Source organism: Elephantulus edwardii, unplaced genomic scaffold, assembly GCF_000299155.1.
Source record: "Elephantulus edwardii isolate Elephantulus edwardi_28Jun2011 unplaced genomic scaffold, EleEdw1.0 scaffold00323, whole genome shotgun sequence".
NCBI classification, from domain to species: Eukaryota; Metazoa; Chordata; class Mammalia; order Macroscelidea; family Macroscelididae; genus Elephantulus; species Elephantulus edwardii.
The window spans coordinates 2,096,777-2,117,443 of NW_006400073.1; the positions used below are offsets into that span (position 1 = coordinate 2,096,777).

The window sequence follows — 20,667 nt, forward strand, 5'->3', positions numbered from 1 at the left end:
ACTCCACCATGTAGCCATCGCTCTAGACTCCTGTCATGACCGAAATACCTAATCACATATCTCTTTTAAACAGTTTTCTCCCTTCTCTGTTTCAGAGCAGCATACATTATTGAACCCATCTTACTCAGTCTCTCCCCAACCCCAAGGACAGTCCCATTCTACAACAGTGGCATGTGTACAGCAAATATGTTTCCTCATTTTGATTGGCTTTTTTACTACTTTAATTGTATATTATGAAAAATGGTATTTATGTAATTTCAACTGTTAAACTTTCTAGTAATGATTCAGATTTTCTATTTAGCTTAAAGTCATGATGATAGCTCACAAAGTTATTCAATTATATTATCTTCTAGATGTTTTATTGTATTACATTTTACACACAGATTTCCTTTTTCCCTATACATGACAGGCATCCCTCAGAGACACGGCAGACTATTTCAGAACACTGTACTAAACTAAGAATTGCAATAAAAACAGTCAAGCAACGTTTTTTCACTTTCTCAGGGCATAAAGTTATTTTTTCACAATACAGTAGTCTATTAAATAAGCTGTAAGTATCTAAGAACAACAATTAAATGTGTATTTGCATTATATCTTAAAATGTACATATCTTAGTTAAAAAGTAATCTGTTCCTAAGTACCAAAAAAATAATTGGTTGACACATAAGAATTTAACGAAATAACTTAAGGTCAAGAGACAACAGTGATGAAGGAGTAAGTTCAAACTGTTCTGAATGAATTGGGAAAAAATAAGGCTCCGGGAATTGAAGGAATATCAAATGACGTGTTTCAACAAACAAATGCTGCCCTGGATGTGCTCATCAGGTTGTGCCAAGAAATCAGGAGGGCAATTACCTGGTTAACTGACTTGATGAGATCTATATTTATTCTTATTCCAAAAAAAAAAAAAGATGACCTGACAGAGCATAGATATTATCGAACAATATCACTAATATCATACACAAGAAAATCCTGGCAAGATTATAAAAAACTAACTGGAACAGTACATTGACAAACAACTGCTACAAGCTAGGTTTAGAAGATGCCATGGCACCAAGGACACAGCCAGTGTCAGATAGATATGGCTGAAAGCAAAGAGTATCAGAGAAATGTCTACCTGTGTTTCATTGACTTTGCAAAGGCATTTGACTGTGTGGATCACAACAAGTTGTGGCTAACCTTCAGAAGAATGAGAATTCCAGAATACGTGATTGTGCTCATGTTTATACATTGACTAGGAAGCAGTCGTCTGAACAGAGAAAAGAAATAATGAATGGTTCAAAATTAAGAAAGTAATGTGTCAGGGACGTATTCTTTCTCCCTATCTTTTCAATCTATATGCAGAAAAGATTATTTGAGAGGGTGGACTTTATGAGGAAGAATATGGCATCAGGATTGGAGGAAGACTCAGCAACATCCTGCATTATGCAGATGAAACAACCTTGCTTGCTAAAATTGAGGAAGATCTGCAGTACTTGCTGCAGAAGGTAAGAGCTGTAGTCTTCAATATGAATTGAAGCTCAACATCAAGGAAACAAAGACTATCACCACTGGATGAATTAGTAGCATCATGATAGCTGGAGAAGAGATTGTTAACAATTTCATCTTGCTCGTATATACAATCAATATTCTTGGTACCAAGAGCCAGGAAATCAAAAGACACATTGCACTGGGAAAGTCTTCTATCAGAGACCTCTCCAGAGTATTGAAGAACAATGATGTAAGTCTAGTGATTAAGATGTTAGGCCATTGTCTTCACAATTATTTGCTATGCATCAGAGAGCAGGGTAATGACTATGGATGAGAGAAGAAGAATCAATACCTTTGAGTTATGGTGCTGGAGAAGAGTATTCAGCATACAATGTTCTGCAAAGAGAACAAATAGGTCTGTCTTGGAGAGGGTAAAACCAGGTTGCTCCTTGGAGGCAAGGATTCTGAAGCTTCGTCTCACATTATTTGGGCTTGTTGCCAGGAGAGACCATACCTTGGAAAAGGACACCATACTTTGAATGGTGGAGGGTCAGCACAGAAGACCACGGATGGGATGGACTGACACAGTGACTGGTGTAATGGGAGCAGGTGAGTCAGAGATGGTGAGGCTGACACAGGATAGGGCACGGTTCAAAGCTGTTGTTCATAGGCTCACTTAATAGTAGTTGACTTGAGGACATTTAACAACAACAACAACAAGAAATGCTACCCATTTTGTGAACCTTGAGTGAGATGCAATCTTTTTGCTGGTGTTGTCTACATGATGATGGTTGCTGAGTTATCATGATATTGAACACTATGGCAGTTTCTTAAAATAATACGACAATGGAATTTGTCTCATCATTGACTCTTCCTTTCACTTAAATACTATGAGGTCACTGTGGGTTATTCAGTAGTCTAACCACAATACCTTTCAGTGTCAGGGATAAGCTGGCCCAAGGAGAGGGAGAGAAGGGGAACTGGATAGTTGGGAGGGCTGTCAAGACACATTAAGTTTGCTACTTATATGGGCATGGTTCATGGTCCCATTATTGGTTGTTATGTGCCATTGATTCAACTATAACACATAGGAACCCTATGCACTACAACTCTGAACTCTCACTGTCTCTAAAACACTTAACTCCATTACCCCAGTTACTATATCAGTCTATTTCAAGTGGGATCTCCCTATGCTCCTATGCTGTATCTCTACCCTTTCAAGCATGATGTACTTCTCTGGGGACTGGTTCCTCCTGACTAAATGCCCAAAGTACGTCAAGACAGAGCTTTAAAATTCTTGCCCCCAAGGAGAAGCCTGATTTCACCCTCTCTAGGTTAAACCTGTCTGTTTTCTTGGCAATCCACAGGATGTTCAATAACTCAAAAGCATCAATTCTTCTGTATTCTTTGGTCATTGTCCAGCTGATGATTAGCAAGTAACTGTGAAGGCCATGGCCTGAATCAGGTGTACCTTAGTCTTCATACTGACATCACTGTTCTTCAGCACTCTAGGGAGGTTCCTGACAGCAGCTTTCCAAATGAAATTTGCCTTCTGATTTCTTGACTGCTTGGTGCCAAGAGTGTTGATTGTGGGTTTGGACAAGATGAAATTAACAACCTTAATCTCTTCTCCACCTATAATTATGCTGCCAACTGGCCCAATGATGAGAATCTTTGTTTTCTTGATGTTGAGCTTCAATCTATATTGAAAACTATAGTCATTGACCTTCTGCTGCAAATGCTCAGGTCCTCCTCAGTTTCAACAAGCAAGGTTGTTTCATCTGCATAATGTAGGCTGTTGGAATCTTCTTCCAATCCAGATGTCATATTCCTCCTCATAAAACCCAGCCTCTTGAATGATTTGTTCTGCATATTGATTGAAAAGATATGGAGGCTTTGCGCCGGCGTTTCTTGCTTCATGTTTCTTCTGCGTCTCTCTCCGCGCCCTCGTAACCAGGACCAGGACGCGCCCAGCGAGTCATGGCGACTAAGGCTGTGTGCGTGCTGAAGGGCGATGGCCCAGTGCAGGGCACCATCCACTTCGAGCAGAAGGATAATGGGCCAGTCACGGTATCCGGCTCCATTACAGGATTGACAGAAGGTCTCCATGGATTCCATGTGCACCAGTTTGGAGATAATACACTAGGCTGTACCAGTGCTGGCCCTCACTTTAATCCTCAATCCAAAAAACATGGTGGACCAGAGGATGAAGAGAGGCATGTTGGAGACCTAGGCAATGTAACTGCTGGTAAAGATGGTGTGGCCCACGTGTCTATTGTAGACTCTATGATTTCACTCTGCGGAGAGAATTCTGTTATTGGCCGCACAATGGTGGTCCACGAGAAAGCGGATGACTTGGGCCGAGGTAAAAATGAAGAAAGTACAAAGACTGGAAATGCTGGAAGCCGTTTGGCTTGTGGTGTAATTGGGATCGCCCAGTAAACATTCCCTGGGACATGGTCTGAGTCCCAGTAACTCATCTCTTATCTTGCTAGCTGTAGAAACTTAACCTGGCAAACATTAAAACACTGTACTTTTAAAAGTTTGTCTATTTGTAATTGCTTTTTTAAAAAGTGCCTTAGAATGCTTATGACCACCTGAAAGATTGAGTTTCTAAAATGATCATTCTGTTAAAATGCATTTCAGCGATGTTTTTGCCATAGTCACATGTGAGTATTAAAGATTGCTGTCTTTAATTCTCAATTCTGTGAATAAACAAATACCCTACTTGGGTGCGATGTATTTTGAACCTATTAACAAGTCCATATTAAAACTTTGAATCAGTTCCCGTTTAGGTCTTGGATGAAACAGTATTATTTTGGTGGTGGTGGTGGTTGGTGATTGCCATCAAGTTGAGCACGACTCATAGTGACCCTAAGAGCAGAAGGAAGTTGTTGTTTAGGAAGTGGATGCCACTCCTGCTTCCAAATTGTATTATGATACTGGATGGTAACTGTCTCCTAGAGCTCACTTTTGCAAAGATTTTAAATGAGAGAATCACTATATATAAAAGGTTACTCACTTTTAGTTAAGTCTTGACCAGTGTATTCTACAGAGAGGGTTTCCTTGTCTGTTTTAGGAGAATGAAAGTATTTTTCCAGTTAATATTTTACATTTTTAAGTTTAGGAAGACAGGTGCTAAAGTTTAGAGATTCAGCTCTTTTGTTAACTTTTAAAGTTCTAAAATGTAAGATAAATTTTACTTTTTTTGCAAAATGGCACATACTCCATTTTGTAGATATGTGACCATTTATATAGTAAAATTGGAGTGGCAAGATCTTTTGGCTTAGCTCTTTAAAGAAGATCGTAAAAAAAAAATTGTAATGTCAAATCAAGGGAAGAATTGACTGGGTTCTGACCATTTTAAGACTTTTAAGGATTTTCACACCCAGTTAAATGACTTGCTAATCTAACTTGGACTTAGCATAATCAGTTAAGACTTACTGAATGTTATTTTTGCTTTATGCTATATTAACCTCATAAATATATGATGCAATTTATAAAATCTTGGTTATTCTGTAAAGGAAAATCTAAATTGGAAAATTATAATTTGTGATATTTTCAAAATTTTACCTTGGTAAAGTGATAATAGCAGGGTCTTAGTAAGTCATTAAAATGACTAATTCAATAAAGAATTTAAAAACTAGAAGAAAAAAAAGATATGGAGACAGAACACATCCCTGATGCACTCTTCTCCCAACTTTGAACCATGCAGTGTTTCATTACTTTGTTCTTCCTGGTCCAAGTATAGGTTTCACATGAGAATGATCAAGTGTTAAGGGATTCCATGTTACCATGACAGACACAATAATAACAGCAAAAAAGTTTTAATATTGTGATAATTATTTAAAAATGACAAAAGAGGAAGTGAGTACATGCTGTTAGAAGAAAGATAATGGTAGACATTCTTGATGCAGTACTGTCACAAACCTTCATTTTGAAAAAAATGCAATAAAACAAAGAATGCTTGTATTTGGCTTAGCGCCATTTAATGGAACAACTGCATTTTCATGATACTCTGTAATATCATCTTTACATCAAGCATATGTACACATGCACACACACATTTGTATTTGGACTCTATACTGTCTCATTGATCCACCTGTCTATCCTTGTGCATCAATACTATTACTCAGTTGAGTGTATGCTAACTCACTAAGGAACAGCAGAAATGCCCCATACATAGGTTATCCAAGACTCTAACTCTATGGAAACAGACTGCTTTATCTTGCTTCCCAGGAACAGCTGGTGATTTTGAACTGCTAACCTTTCAGTTAGCACCCTAACACTTAGCAAGGTATTACCACTATCAAAACTAAGATCTGAAATATGACAAAATAAGTTTTAAAAGGTACTAGAGTAACTCTCACTTTCTAGTCATCAAAATTACCTTGAGTATTTATTGACTCTACATATCCATGTAAATTTTAGGATCAGTTTATCTAATTTCTCAAAACTCTTAACTCAAACTCTGGAACATTTATCAGCAACTGTCCTCTGTTGTCAGCAACTCTCCTCTGTTGATCTCCAAACTTCTAATATTTATCCAGCTGGTCCGTGACCTCTTTTTTTCTCTCAGCAGACACCTTCAAAGAAAGATGTTCCCTAGGCTGGGGTCACCACCTTGAGTGTTCCTTTTCTGGTTGACCTTGGTGCAGTAACTATTACTTCTGCAAAGAAGTAGATTTATATTCCTGTCCAGCTTTTCTAACTGTACTGAGAGGAAAAGGATGTTTAAATTCCAGGTGTTCACGTCAAAAAATGTAAACTCTATTTCTTATCATTCTACTTTCCTCTCTCTGTTTCTTCCTTTTTCTATCTTCTTCCTTAGGTGAATAAAAAAAGAAAGATGTCGAATTCCAGTATGGAGATTAGAAAAAGGACAAAACGCTGACTCTATAAATGTAAACCATAATATTAGAATTGAAGAATTATTAGATGGCCTTAAAAGAAAGTTGACAGCACTAACAGAGGATTCAGTGAATCAGGACAATGGCTGTAAACAAACTGAAGTCAACAAAATGGGAGGAAATAGAAAGAAACTGTGAAATCTAGGGGATGATATAAAAGTTTGGAAGCAGGAGTGGCATCCACTTCTTAGGTAACATGCTTCCAGAAACTGTATGAACTGTGATAAATGTTGATGTTATAGAGGGGCTTCAGGACTTTTGTTCATGGGGTTGCTATGCATCATACGTGACTCAAAGGCAATAAACAACAACAACAACAACAACAACAACAACAACAATATCAAAGTGTAAAATCTAATGTATAAACCAGAAGAGAAGACTAGAGAAAATATGCAATGACAAACAGCTGGAAACACTACAAAAACAAAAACACAAATAAAACTATAAATATCTCACTATCTCTCTTTCTCTCCCCATTCTCCCTTTCTCCCTTTCAATCTCAGCGTTTTTCTTTAATCCAGAATTTATGATTATTCAACTTAAGGTCAATTTGGACAAGGTTTTACTTTTTTCCCCTTCTTGCTCTCTTCTATCACATCACTTTATATTACTTTCGTGTTTATGCTGTGCCAATGAATAACTGCTATCTCAATCAGAATGTTGACTATTTTATTTTTATTTCATATATGAAATTAACTGAACATGCTGAGAACGTTTAGAACAGGTCTGAGAAGACAAATTTTTCGATTAATCTTGTTGTGTAATAGTATAGGGAGTATTAACATTTTGGTCCTAAGCTATAGCTGATTCTTTTAGGTTTGGAATACATCAGTGACAGATGGCAATGTTAAAAATAAACAGAACATTCAGGTTGTTTATACTGTAGGCAAAGACACTTTTAAAGTGTGAAGCAAGCCCGAAGCCAATAGAATTAACATTATCCTTTTCAAAATGCATTAGAGATGCACATTTTCCACAAGCAAACTCTGCAATGAGGCTCTCCAAAAAAGCAGGACAAAATGTTAGGTTCTGAAGGTACGCTGCTTTAATAAATGTCATTATTTACAAAGAAATAACAATTCCCCCTATGTCTATGAAGGAAAATTTCCCTCCTCAAAAGTATCAATAACTGATAAACCTTCCCAAATTGTAAAACATTCAAGTTATCACTATTAGAATGTTTAGTTATCTATTTAAAATGTGAGAAACAGATAATTTTAATGCGACTATTAAAATAATTTTAAGAACTCACTTTATAATACATCTTCAAAAGTTTTAAGAAATTCAGTAATTCATCAAAGTGATAGTCTGTAAACTACCACAGAAAAATGCACTAAAAGACTATATAAGAACTAATACATTTTTACATTAAATCTTAACAGCATACAGATAGTGAGTAAAAAAAAAAAGTTAAATCTCAACATACAAAAAAACTATGAGGTTTCATTTTATTCCAGTAACAATAGCAAAATTAAACAGAGCAGCAAACAAAAAATAAATGCAGGCAAGGTTGTGGAGAAACAGGAACCCTTATTCACCGTTGATGGGAGTGTAAAATGGTGCAACCACTATGGAAGGCAGTATGGCACTTTGTCAAAAAAGTTGGACATAGAAACACCATTTGACCCAGCAATTCCTCTACTGGGAATATACCCGAAAGAAATCAGAACTGTGACCCAAACAGATATGTGCACACCCATGTTTACTGCTACTCTGCTATTGCTGTACAATAGCAAAGAGATGGAAACAACTCAAGTGCTCATCAACAAACAAATGGGAAGAGAAGTTATGGTATATTTATACAACAGAATACTATGCAGTACTGAATAACAAGGAACTTATGTAACATTATACAAAATAGGTGACCCTGGAGGTGAATTACCTCAGTCACAAAAAGACAAATAGTGCATAATGCCAATGTTCTAAAACAGGACCGACATGTAGTTTGGGGGAAAACTAAGAAAAGAGGGGATAAATAATGTACATTGCATTGAAACAGAGGAGGAATAGAACTGCCTAAGAGGAATCTATGATTAGATATTATTTGCATGACAAGAGTCCAGAATAAGAGCTGCATAGTAAAGTGGACTGCGGGGGTGAGGATTGTGCAATAATGAATTTTTATTTTTATTTTTTTTCAAAGAGAAAAGAGAACTGAGGCGATGGCAGGGGTGGAGCGGGAGTAGGGAGGAAAATGTCTAACAATGAATGAATGGAAATCTAAGTTCTCTATAAACTTTGATTAAAAATCTCAACTAAAATAAAAAAATACTTTTAAAAATTGCTAACAAGAGTCTATAAATTCAGGTAAATCCGTAGTTCAGAATTAGCATTGTTGTTAAAAAAATCTCAACACAGTAAACTTTTGAAAAAAAAACAACACAGCTTTTTTCCCCCTCGACAAAATTACTAAGCAAATTAGCACTAGGTGGAAACAGTTTCCCTTGATAAAGGACTTCCATAAAACTCCAACACTCTAAAGACTGGCCAAGCCCAGCCATGGCTTCCTTCTGCATTACACAAGTAGCTGTGATTTAGAACCAACTCAAAGGTACCAAGAACAATAACACGAAAAACTCACAGCTAACATCATATTTAACAGTAAAAGGATGGATGCTTTCTCACTAATGTAAGAAATAAGATTGTGACGTCTTCTCTTCTTACTTGTATTAAGTATTGTAGTAGAGGGCAGAGACAGAGCAGCTACACAAAGTATGTAACTGGTATTGATGGCATATACAACAATAGATAAGATAGTCTAATATTGAGCAACTGACAACCTCTGAAAACCTACTTGAGGATCAGCTTTGAATCTATTAGGATTCAAAAGCAATGAGTTTGAGTTGAGTGAGACTGGAATGGAAAGCAACTATCTATTTTTGACATGGTCTTGTATGTGAAAAATCAGTGTCAACTAACTCTTTTTGGTACATTGATTCTCTCTATTCCTTCCTTCTTTTGCTACTTCCTGAATCATCCAAGATTTTGCCAACTGAGTCCTTCAGTGTTGCATGGTCTTGAATAATGAAAGAAGAATGAAAATCAGATGGAAGGAATACAGAGTCACAATACCAAATAAATAAATAAATAAATAAATACATAAATAAATACATAAATAAATACATAAATAAATTAGTTGACACTGAACCATTTTAGGAAGTACCATATTATCGAGAGCAAACAGCACTGAAGGAAAAAAGTCTAAGTTGCGCTGGAGGCAAAGGCAAAAACAAGGCCCTAGGAACTGAGGTGTTTCAGAAAATCGATACTGCACTGGATTTGCTAACCAGTCTCTGCCAACAAATATGGAACAATACCTGGCCAACTGACTGGAAGAGATCCATATGTGTTCTCAGTCCAATAAAAAGGTGATTCAACACAATGTGAAAACTGTCAGATAATATCATTAATATGATATGCAAATAAAATTTTGCTGAATATTAATAAAAATGACTGGAAGACAGGAGTTAGAAGAAGCTGTTGAACAAGGGATATTAATGATGGTGATGGCAGATAGATCTTGGCTGAAATCAGACAATAACCAGTTTTATGAATTATGAAAAGGCATCTGACTAGGTGCATTATAATATATTATGGCTCACTTTGACAAGAGGGAGCTCTGGTGTCAAAGTGATAAGGAGCTGCACTGTCAACTCAAAGACACCTGGTTTTAAATCCACTAGCTGCTCTGCAGAAGAAAGTTGGACAATCTCTTCCTATGATATTTATTACCTCTGATAACCCACCGGAGGGTCAGCTATGGGTCAGTTCTGACTTGACAGCATATAACAAAAGGAACATTGAGAAAAATGGGAATCCTGAAACAATTATACTCTTTTTTAAAAAAAAAATTTAAAAGTCATTTAATCTTGATTCTATTTCTGCTGTTGGGGTAAAGACAGAACTAGAGGAGATAAATACTTGGATATCTTAATCTGATCATGGCACAAGTTTGGGCAGAAAAATAAAAATCACTCTATGTACCCTTGTAAAACCTATACATAGAGCAGAAAGCAGTTTTGCAAACAGAACCGTGGAACACTTCATAGTTTAAAATCAGGACATGCATGTGCCAAGGTTGTATTGTTTTTCCATACCCATTCAATCTGAATGATAAGCAAATCAGTGGAAAACCTGAACTTTATAAAAAAGAATGTGGCATCAGAATTGGAAGGAGATTTGTCAACAACCTACATTATGCAATGACAAGACTTTGCTTGTAGAAGTAAGACTTGAAACACTGCAAAAAATTAAAGACTACAGCCTTTAATATGGGTTATATCTCAACATTTTAAAAAAACCAAAAAGTCTTACCACTGGCCTAATACCAACATCATGGTAAATGCATACAAAAACTGAAGTTTTCCATGATTTAATTTTACTTGGATTCAAAATCAACACCCACAGTAGCAGCAGTAAAGAAATTGAAAGACTTATTGCATTTGGGAAATTTGCTGTCAAATTCCTCTGGAAAGTTATAAAGAGCAAGGATGTCAGTTTAAAGACTAAGGGGCACCTGATCCATTCTTTGTTATTTTCAACTGCTCCCAAAGCATCTGAAAATTGTATAATGGACTGAAGAAGAATCAATGTCTTGGAACTGTGGTTTTAGCAAGGAATACTGAAGAGCTCAAGAACAAGTGAATGTGCCAAGTGCTCCTTAGAGGCAAGGATGATGAAACGTCATCTCACATTATTTAGGTGTATTTTCAGAAGGAATCCCATAGACAATAATGCTGGGAAAAGTAGAGAGTTGGTGAAATAGAGGCAAAATTTCAACAAGATGGATGGAGCTTGAGCTAACAGAGATCAGGAGGATGGTATATGGGCAAATTTTAGATCTAATGTTCACAGTGTCACTAAGAGTTATAGGCTTACTTGATGTTCCCTAACATTGTTATGGAACATAGCTTATGGAAAATCTCAAAGAATCCACTACAAAATTATTACAACTAACACATGAGTTCAATTGTTGCAAGATGTAAGATTAACATACTGAAATCAACTGTATGTATATGCATTTGCAATGAACAATACAAACAGGAAATTAAGTAAATAATGGTTACTAAAAATATTGGAATAAATTAAACAAACTAAGGGTAAAACTTGCACATAAACTACAAAGCATTGCTGAGATATATCAAATTGGTCTAAACAAGTGGAGAAACATTCTCTGTTCATGGACTGGAAGACTGAAGACTATTAAAATGCAAATATTCTCCAAATTTATCTCTAGATACAATGTAATATCTATCAGAATCCATGTATCTTCTTTATAGAAACTGAAAAATTGATTCTAAAATCCCATATGAAATTGACAGTTATCTAGAATACCCAGAAACATTGTTTAAAAGAAGGACAAAAGCTGATAATTTCTAATTTCAAATAGTAATCAAGATACTGTATTAAACGTATACAGATAGATTGATGGTAAAGTCTAGAAAAAAGCTCATGTGTCTACTATTCAGTTCTCAACAAAGATTTCAAGACAATTCACCTGGGAAGGAATTTTCTTTTAAATAAAATGTGCTATAAAAACGGAACAAGAATTTACTATAAGAATGAAGCTGGATCCTAATTTAATACACACACACAAATTTCAAAGCAGAGTGTAGATTTAATGGAAGAGGTAAAACTATGAAACACTCAGAAGAATACACAGGAATAAATCTTCATGACAAAGTCATTCTCAGAAGTAATGCCAGAAACGTAAGTGAGGAAGTAAGCTGAACTCTTATCAAGATAAAAATGTGTTCTGCTTCAATAGACACTATTAAGCATGAAAGACCTACAAAATGGCAGGATATGTTTGTAAAACATATTATCTAAGAGCCAGGTATCTAGAATATATGAAGTAACTCTTACCTGACTGGACATTATTCTAAAAAACTTATAAAAGTCAAAAAAAGGAAATAAAAAGATGCTTAAAATTATTAGCCTTCAGAGAAAAGGAAATTGAAACTACAGTGAGGTACCACTTTATACCTACTAAGAAAAAATGTGTCAAAACAAGAAAACAATCCGAAGACAAATAGCACATGCCAGAGATGTGGAGAAATTAGAACCATTTTATGAACAGCTAAGGTTGTTTTAAAATGGTACAGCTGCTTTCAAAAACATCCTGGTAGCTCCTTAAAAAAAAAATAGTATCATATGGCCCAGCAATTCTAATTCTTGGTGAAGTTGAGAAATGAAAAATGTGTCTGTACAAAACTGTGTACACAAATGATCAAGGCAGCATTATTCATATTAGCTAAAATTAGAAATAATGCAAATGACCTTCAATTGAAAAAATGGATAAATTAGAATGTGATCTAATCTTGCTCCAGGAGTCCTGGAAGCTGAGTGTGTAAAGTCCCACACTGCTAATGGGAAGGTAGGGAGCCTGGGTCTGCCAGTTGCTCCACAAGAGAAGGATGGGCCACCTCCATTCTAAAAGCTCACAGCCTCCGTCTCAGCAGCCAGATGGATGGTCACAGCCAGTCGGGACTGACCTGAAGGCACTGGATTCATCTTTGTTGTGCTGTGCTGCTGAGTTACAACAGACTCAAAGCCAAACAGCCCATGGACTTTCAGAGGCTGTAATTCACATGAAAGGCCTCTGCCCAGATTTCTTTCATGAAACGGCTGGCAGATTCAAATTGCCCACTTTTGGGCTGGCAGTGCAATTCCTTATCCACTTGGTCACCAGAGATCCACCTCTGAAAACCTGCCAAGGAGGTCAGCTGTGGGTTGGTTCCAAGTTGATGACATACAACATCAACATCAAACTCAAAGAATATAATAGATGATTAAATACCTTGAAAAAAGATTGATAATCTTGGTTTAAGTGGAGCTAATGGCAGAAAACTCTAAACTGAAAGAGTTTTTATGCCCCTACTGAGTAACAAAATTAGTTTAAAATAAACAAATTCCTATAAAAGAAACTAACAACAACTCTCTAGTTCTCTATAAATGTAATTTTAACACCCCCCCCACACACACACACACACACCAGCTTGAAACGCACATTGAAAAGGCACCAGAAATTCAAGCTGAATTCACTAGAGGCAGGGAAATCAAAGATATGGTTTCTGGTAGTAGATGGATTTGGCAGAAAGCAAAGAACACCAGAATAATGTTTACTTATGTTTTACAGACCATGCAAAGACTCTCAACTGTGCAAGTAATAACAAGATTTAGATCCTTGACAGAATGGCCGACCTGACAGAACAGCAGCCCTAAAGAAATGGCAGTGAGAGGCGAAGCAAGATGGACAGCTGGAGACTGAGTGAGAGAAGTGAAAAGCAACTGTTAGCACATGCTACAGAGCTGCTCCAGGAACATGCCAGAAAGCTGCTTGCTGACACCAGGTACATGCTGGGGAGTGGTTTGATGACATGCTGGGAGGCAATGCACCAGGACCAGCAGGAAAGGTGGAATCTGAGTGAGCATGAACCCAGAACGCCAGTCCTGTCATCACCAGCCTGCACCTAGAACTCCAATCAGAAGTTCACTGGGAGCAACACTGGAACTTGAGTGAGGTTCTCTGTGTTGGGGGCGGAGGTCACTGCTGTATGGCTGGATCACATGGGACTACTTAAGTTCAATCAGAAAGTAGTGAGACAGCGAGAGCTTGTTCTTGAAGCAAAAACCCAAGTCTTCCTGGTTATCCAATTAGGTCTCCACGCTCCGTCGTGCATCTCTTCTTGTCAATTCCAAACACCTTGGACACCCTAGCTGTGCCGCCAGTTGTCTGACAGAGGAGACAGCTTCCAAAGGCCTTTTCTCTATTGAACTGAGAGAAATCCACGCAGGGTAGCTGCCCCATCCTCTTCTGGAGCACTGAATTCAGATCAAGGACTGGCTATCTCCTCAGACATGAAAGACTCTACTATAGTAATGCCACGTAGTAAGCAAGCTACTTTACCCTCTAAACAAGCCCAAAGCAAGATGTCACCCTAAAAAAGTGACACAGTTATGAACAATTTCCTGAAGCCAGAAAATCTGATGAAACTTTCTTACACAGAATTTAAAATAACAATGACTGAATATTTTCAATGGGTGAAAGACAAACTTGATTACAGGACACCACAAGCAAAAAACCAGGAGGAGATTAAAAAACAAACAAACAACAAAACAAAACAATTCAGATAAAATAAATGAGGCATTGGAGCCTCTGGAAAAACAAGAAACCAAATCCAAAATATGAGGACCAATGTTTTAGATGCTATAAACATAATGGAGGGTCACAAGAAAAGGACTGAAGAGATGGAACACAGAACCAGTGAGATAGAAGACAGAATTATTACCATTCATCTGCTAGAACAAAAAGTAGAATTAAAAAGGAAGGGAAAAGAAGAAAACCTAAAAATGACGTGAGATACCATAAAGAGAAATAAAATGCACATCCTTGGAATCCTAGAACAGGAAGAAGAAGTAAAGGCACCAAAAAATTGCAGAAGAATTACAAGAAGAAAATTTCCCAGGCATAATGAAGAATGAGAGAATATATATTCAAGAAGCTGAGAACACCACATAGAATGGACTCCAAAAACAAAACACCAAGACATATCGTAGTCAAATTTGCCAGAACCAAAGATAAGGAGAGAATTTTGAAAGCAGGTAGGGAGAAACAAAGAGTAATCTATAAAGAGAGAGCAAATAAGAGGAAGTGCCAATTTCTCAACAGAAACCATGCAAACAATAAGATGGAATGACATATATCGATCACTCAACACAACTGTCAACCAAGCATAACATAGCCAGCAAAACTGTCCATCAAATATGAAGAAGAGATCAAGACATTTCCAGAAAAACAGAACCTAAGAGAGTTCATAAAAACAAGACCAGCATTATAGGAAACACTGAGAGATGTCCTTCTTAATGGAGGTGCCAGAGAAAGCAGGATGGAACAAAGTAACTGGCAATCACACCAAAAAGAAGTCAACAACGAAACATTGCCTCTCAGTAATCACATCAAATGTAAACAGTTTAAATGCACCACTGAAAAGAAAAAGAGTGACAGATTGGATTAAAAAAAAACCAAAAACACAAAAAACCAACAAACAAAAAAAACCCCCTTACCCATATGCTGCCTACAAGAAACATACCTGAAAAAGAAATACTAAAAATAAAGGGTGGGGAAAAATATGTCAAGCAAATGACAACCAGAAAAAAGCAGGAGTGGTGATATTAATTTCTGATAAAATAGATTTCAATGTAAAAATATAATTGATAAAGGAAGGTCACTACATAATGATTAAGGAGTGAGTAGAACAAGAAGATACAACACTAATAAATACCTATGCACCAAATCAAAGACCTGTAAAATATATAAAACAAAAATTAGCAAAACTGAAAAAAGAAACAGAAAATACTGCTACAGTAATTGGAGACTTCAATACACCACTCTCAAGAAAAGATAATTCTACTCAACAAAGATAGAGAAGAATTAAACCACACAATAAATCAACTCAATCTCATAGATATTTACAGGCTAATGCACCCCCCAAAAGTGCAGTTTATCTTTTCCAATGTGCATGGAACATACTCCAGAATAGATCACATTTTAAGACGTAAAGCAAGCATAAATAAATTCAAAAGTGTAGAAATAATACAAAGCATCTTCTCAGACTACAACGCTACAAAATTAGAAATTAATAACAAGAGGATAAAGGAGAAAAAAACCCCATACATTTGGAAGCTGAATAACACCTTGCGTGAACAAGAGTGGGTACTAGAAGAAATTAAAAAAAAAAAATTAAAATGTTTCTTGAAACAAATGACAATGAAAACACAACTTACCAAAACCTCTGAGAAACAGCCAAAGCAGTACTCAGAGGTCATTTTACAGCAATAAGCAAACACAATAAAAGACAGGAAAAAATGACCACTGACTCTCTAGCCCAACCATTTCCAACAAACTGGAAAAAAACAACAACAAAAAACCAGCAAGAAAACCTAACACCATCAAAAAAACCCTGAAATTATAAAAACTGGGCAGAAATAAATGAAATATGAAACACAGAAATAATTGAAATGGTAAAAAAAACCAGGAGTTGGTTCTTCAGAAAGGTCAATAAAGTTGACAAAACACCAGCAAAACTAACAAAAGAAAAGAAGGAAAAGACACAAATAATCTAAATAAGGGATGAAATGGGCAATGTCACAAGGGAACCAACTAAAATGAAAAGGTTAATAATGGACTATAATGAAGACTATATTCAAATACGAAAACTTAGAGGAAATGGTCATATGCATAGAAAATCACACCCTATGTAAACTGACACAAACTGAAATTGAACACCTGAACAGACCTATTACAAAATAAGAAATATGTAATGAAACAATTTCAAGTAAAAAAAAAAGCCCTGGACCAGATGCTTTTATAAGTTAATTTTATCAAACATTAAGAGAAGAACTGTCATCAATTCTACACAAACTATTGCAGAAAATAGAAAAAGATGAAATTCTCCCAGACTCATTCTATGAAGCAAACATATCCTTGATACCACAACCAGGTAAAGACACCACCAAAATAAAACACTATAGGTTGTTATCTCTCATGAACATAGAAGCAAAAATTCTGAATAAAATCCTGGCCAAGAGAATCCAACAATACTTAAAAAAATAATTCACCATGATCAAGTAAGATTCATAACAGGTATGCAAGGAGGGTTCAACATTCATGCCATTAACAAAGCTGAGAACAAGAACCAAATGATCCTGTCAATTGATGCAAAACAGGCCTTTGAGAAAATACAACAATATTTCATGATTAAAACACTAAATAAAAAGGAACAGAAGGGAATTTCCTCAACATATTAAAAAGTACATATACAAACCTGAGAGTCAACACTGTTCTCAATGGAGAGAGATTAAAAGCATTCCTCCTGAGAACAGGAATTAGGTAAGGTTGCCCATTATCTTAGCGGTAGCAGTAAGACAAAAGAAGGAAATAAGAGCTATCTAAATTGCAAAGAGGAGGTAAAATTATCTCTTTATGCAAATGATATTATAGTATACTTAAAAAACCCGAAAGACTCAGCAAGAAAACTACTGGACATAGCTGACCAATTCAGCAAAGTGGTAGGATACAAGTTCAAAATAAAAAAAATCAATTGGATTTCTCTACAGTGACAAAGAGAATACAGAACTGGAGCTAAGAAAAATAATACCCATCACAATAGCTAATCACAAGATTAAATACTTGGGAGTAAATCTAACTAGAAACACAAAAGACTTATTCAAAGAAAATTACAAAACATTACTACAAGAAACAAAAAGAGACCTGGAAAAATGGAAGAATATCCCTTGCTCACAGATAGGAAAATTCAATATTGTGAAAATTACAATCCTACCTACCAAAGGCCAATCTACACATTTAATGCAATAATCCCAATACAAATACAAATTCCATTATTTAATGAGATGGAAAAACCAATCTCCAATTTAATTTGGAATGGAAAGAAGACTCCAAATAAGCAAAGCACTCCTTAAAAAGAGAAACAAGGTGGGAGGCATCTCACTCCCTGATTTAAATTCCTACTATATACTGCTGTGGTGGTCAAGACAGTGTACTGGTACAATGACAAACACACAAATCAATAGAATAGAATTGACAACCCAGAAATCAGGCCACCTACTTAAACTGATTTGTGATAAGGAGATAATATGAGTTAAGTGGGAAAACAACAGCCTTTTTGACAAATAGTTTTGAAAAAAAAAATAAATAAATAAACCAAAAAACAGACAAAAACAAATAGTTCTGGCAAAACTGGAAAATCATCTGTAGAAAACTCAAACAAGACCTACACCTCATACCATATAAAAAACCAAAGTGGAGCAAGGAGCCAGGACTTAAACCCAGGACTATAAACTTCATTAGAGAAAAGCTTAGAAGAATCCTAGAAGAACTATTCCACAACTTGAAGAGTCTTCCAAGCATTCTGAAAAACCTACACCCAGGAGAGGATAAACTAGATGAAGGGGACCTTCATAGAATCAAATTCCTATGCACATCCAAAACCTTCTCTAGCAGGGTAAAAAGGGAAGCCACAGACTAGGAAAATAAATATTTAGTAATGAAATGTCTGATAAGGGACTCATATCTAGAATTTATAGAATACTCAAGCAAAACAAAAATATAAAGTTAAACAATCCAACTGCAAAATGCACACAGGAAATGAACAGACACTTCATCAAAGAAGACATTTAGGTGGCAAACACACACACATGAAGAAATGTTCAAAATCCCTAGCTCTAAGAGAGATGCAAATCAAAACAACTATGAGATACCGTCTCACCCCAGTAAGAATAGCAAAAATTTATCACAGCCACATGCAACAAATGGTGGCGAGGTTGTGGAGAGATTGGAACATTTATTTACTGTTGGTGGGAGTATAAAATGTTGTAACTACTATGGAAGGCAGTATGGGCTTTCTCAAAAAGTGGGAAACAAATACCCTATGACCCAGCAATTCCACTACTGGTAATATATCCTAAAGAAACCATAACTGCCACCCAAGCAGATATATGCACACTCATGTTTATTGCTGGTTTGAACAAAGCAGCAAACAGTTGGAAAAAGCCCTAATGCCCATCAACAAACAAATGGATAGAGAAGCTGTGGTATATTCACACAACGGAATATTACACAGCACTGAAAAACAAAGAACTCATGAAATACTATGCAAAATGGGTGACCTTGGAGGACATTATGCTGATTGGAATATCTCAGTCAGAAAAAGACAAAGACTATATAATATCATTGTTATAAAACAGGACTGATATGGGGGTTGAGGGAAAACTAAGAAAAGAGGGGATAAATAATGTAAACAGCATTGAAACATGAGGGACAGAACTGTATAAAAGGTATGTATGATTAGGCATTATTGGCATGAGAAGAGTTAAGAGTAAGAGTTGCATTGTAAAGTGGTCTGATAGGGTGGGGACAATGAAAGAATTTTTTTTCCAAAGAAAAAAGCAAACTGGGGAGGAGGGGGAACAGGGAAGAAAATGTGTAACAATGAATGAATGGAAATTTTTTAAAAAATCCAAAAAAGATTAAAAGAGTATGTTTAAATTGGTTAATAGTAAATAGAGTATACATTTTCTTTAAAAAATTAGATCCTAAATCTTAAAAATATTTTAAGGAAAAATGTCTCAGTAAATTTTGAGGCCTGTCTTTTATTCCTACCTACTGTATTTATAGGCAGAAGTTAAGGAGTATTCAAAGGAAATGTAATAAAATTAGGCAAAATAAATTTTATTAAATCCTTGTGGTTTTAATCAAAATTTTTGCTATTATTTCTTTATATTTAAAAAAAATACACAGGATAAAAAAATTTGAAACTAGATATTCTATCAAATTTCCAAGATTAAATCACTCATAAATTAAAAAATAAATTTCCACTGTCTCAATTTTTAAAATTTTATTATTCATTTTAATGAAAACTTACAGAGATGTTGGATTTCCATTCACTCATTGTTGCACTTTTCTCCTTGCCTACCCCTCCCCGCCCCCAGTACACTCTTGTCTTTGAAAAAGAAAAGAAAAATTCTTTCATTGTTTTATATTCCCCTCCTCCAGATCCACTCCACTACGCAGCCTTCATTCTGGACTCCTGTCATGACAATAATACCTAATCACATACCCCTTTTAAACAGTTTTCTCACTCATCTGTTTCAATGTAGTATACATTATTTTCATTTTTACCATCTACAATGTTGCTTACTTACTTGGAAATGATCCCATACATTTAAAGGGCATATACCAGGGATGTGTCCTATCTCCATACCTTTTCAATCTATATGCAGAACAGATCGCCTGGGAAGATGGGCTCTAGGAAGAGGAATTTGGCATCAGGATTGGAGAAAGAATCAACAGCAACCTAAGTTATGCTGATGACACAATCCTGCTTGCTGAAACTGAGGAGGATCTGAAGTGCTTGCTGCTGGAAGTCAAGGACTGCAGCCTTCAATATGGACTGAAGCTCAACATCAAGAAAACAAAGACAGGGCTGATGGGCAGCATCATGATAGATGGTAAAGAGATTGAGATTGTTAACAGCTTTAGTTTGGTTGGCTCCACAAACAACACACTTGGTGCCAGCAGATAGTAAATCAAAAGACGAACTGCAATGGACAAGTCTGCTTTCAGGGATCTCTCTAGTCCTGAAGAGTAACGACGTTAGTCTGGAGACCAAAGTGTGTGTGATGCAGGCCATGGTCTTTGCAATTACTTGTTATGTGTCAGAAAGCTGGACAATGACTAGGGATGACAGAAAGAGGATTGATGCCTTTG

At 36.1% G+C, this 20,667-nt stretch overlaps 2 protein-coding genes across 2 annotated transcripts in view; one reads left to right on the top strand and one right to left on the bottom strand.

Moving 5' to 3' along the window:
* The window catches only part of ARHGAP32 (Rho GTPase activating protein 32), a 385,046-nt gene that overhangs the window by 124,109 nt on the left and 240,270 nt on the right, over positions 1-20,667 (bottom strand). The window lies entirely within an intron of this gene.
* Positions 3,451-3,912, top strand: LOC102847440 (superoxide dismutase [Cu-Zn]-like). The gene has a single exon (XM_006901382.1). The coding sequence runs from the start codon at positions 3,451-3,453 to the stop codon at positions 3,910-3,912; it is 462 nt and encodes a 153-aa protein (XP_006901444.1).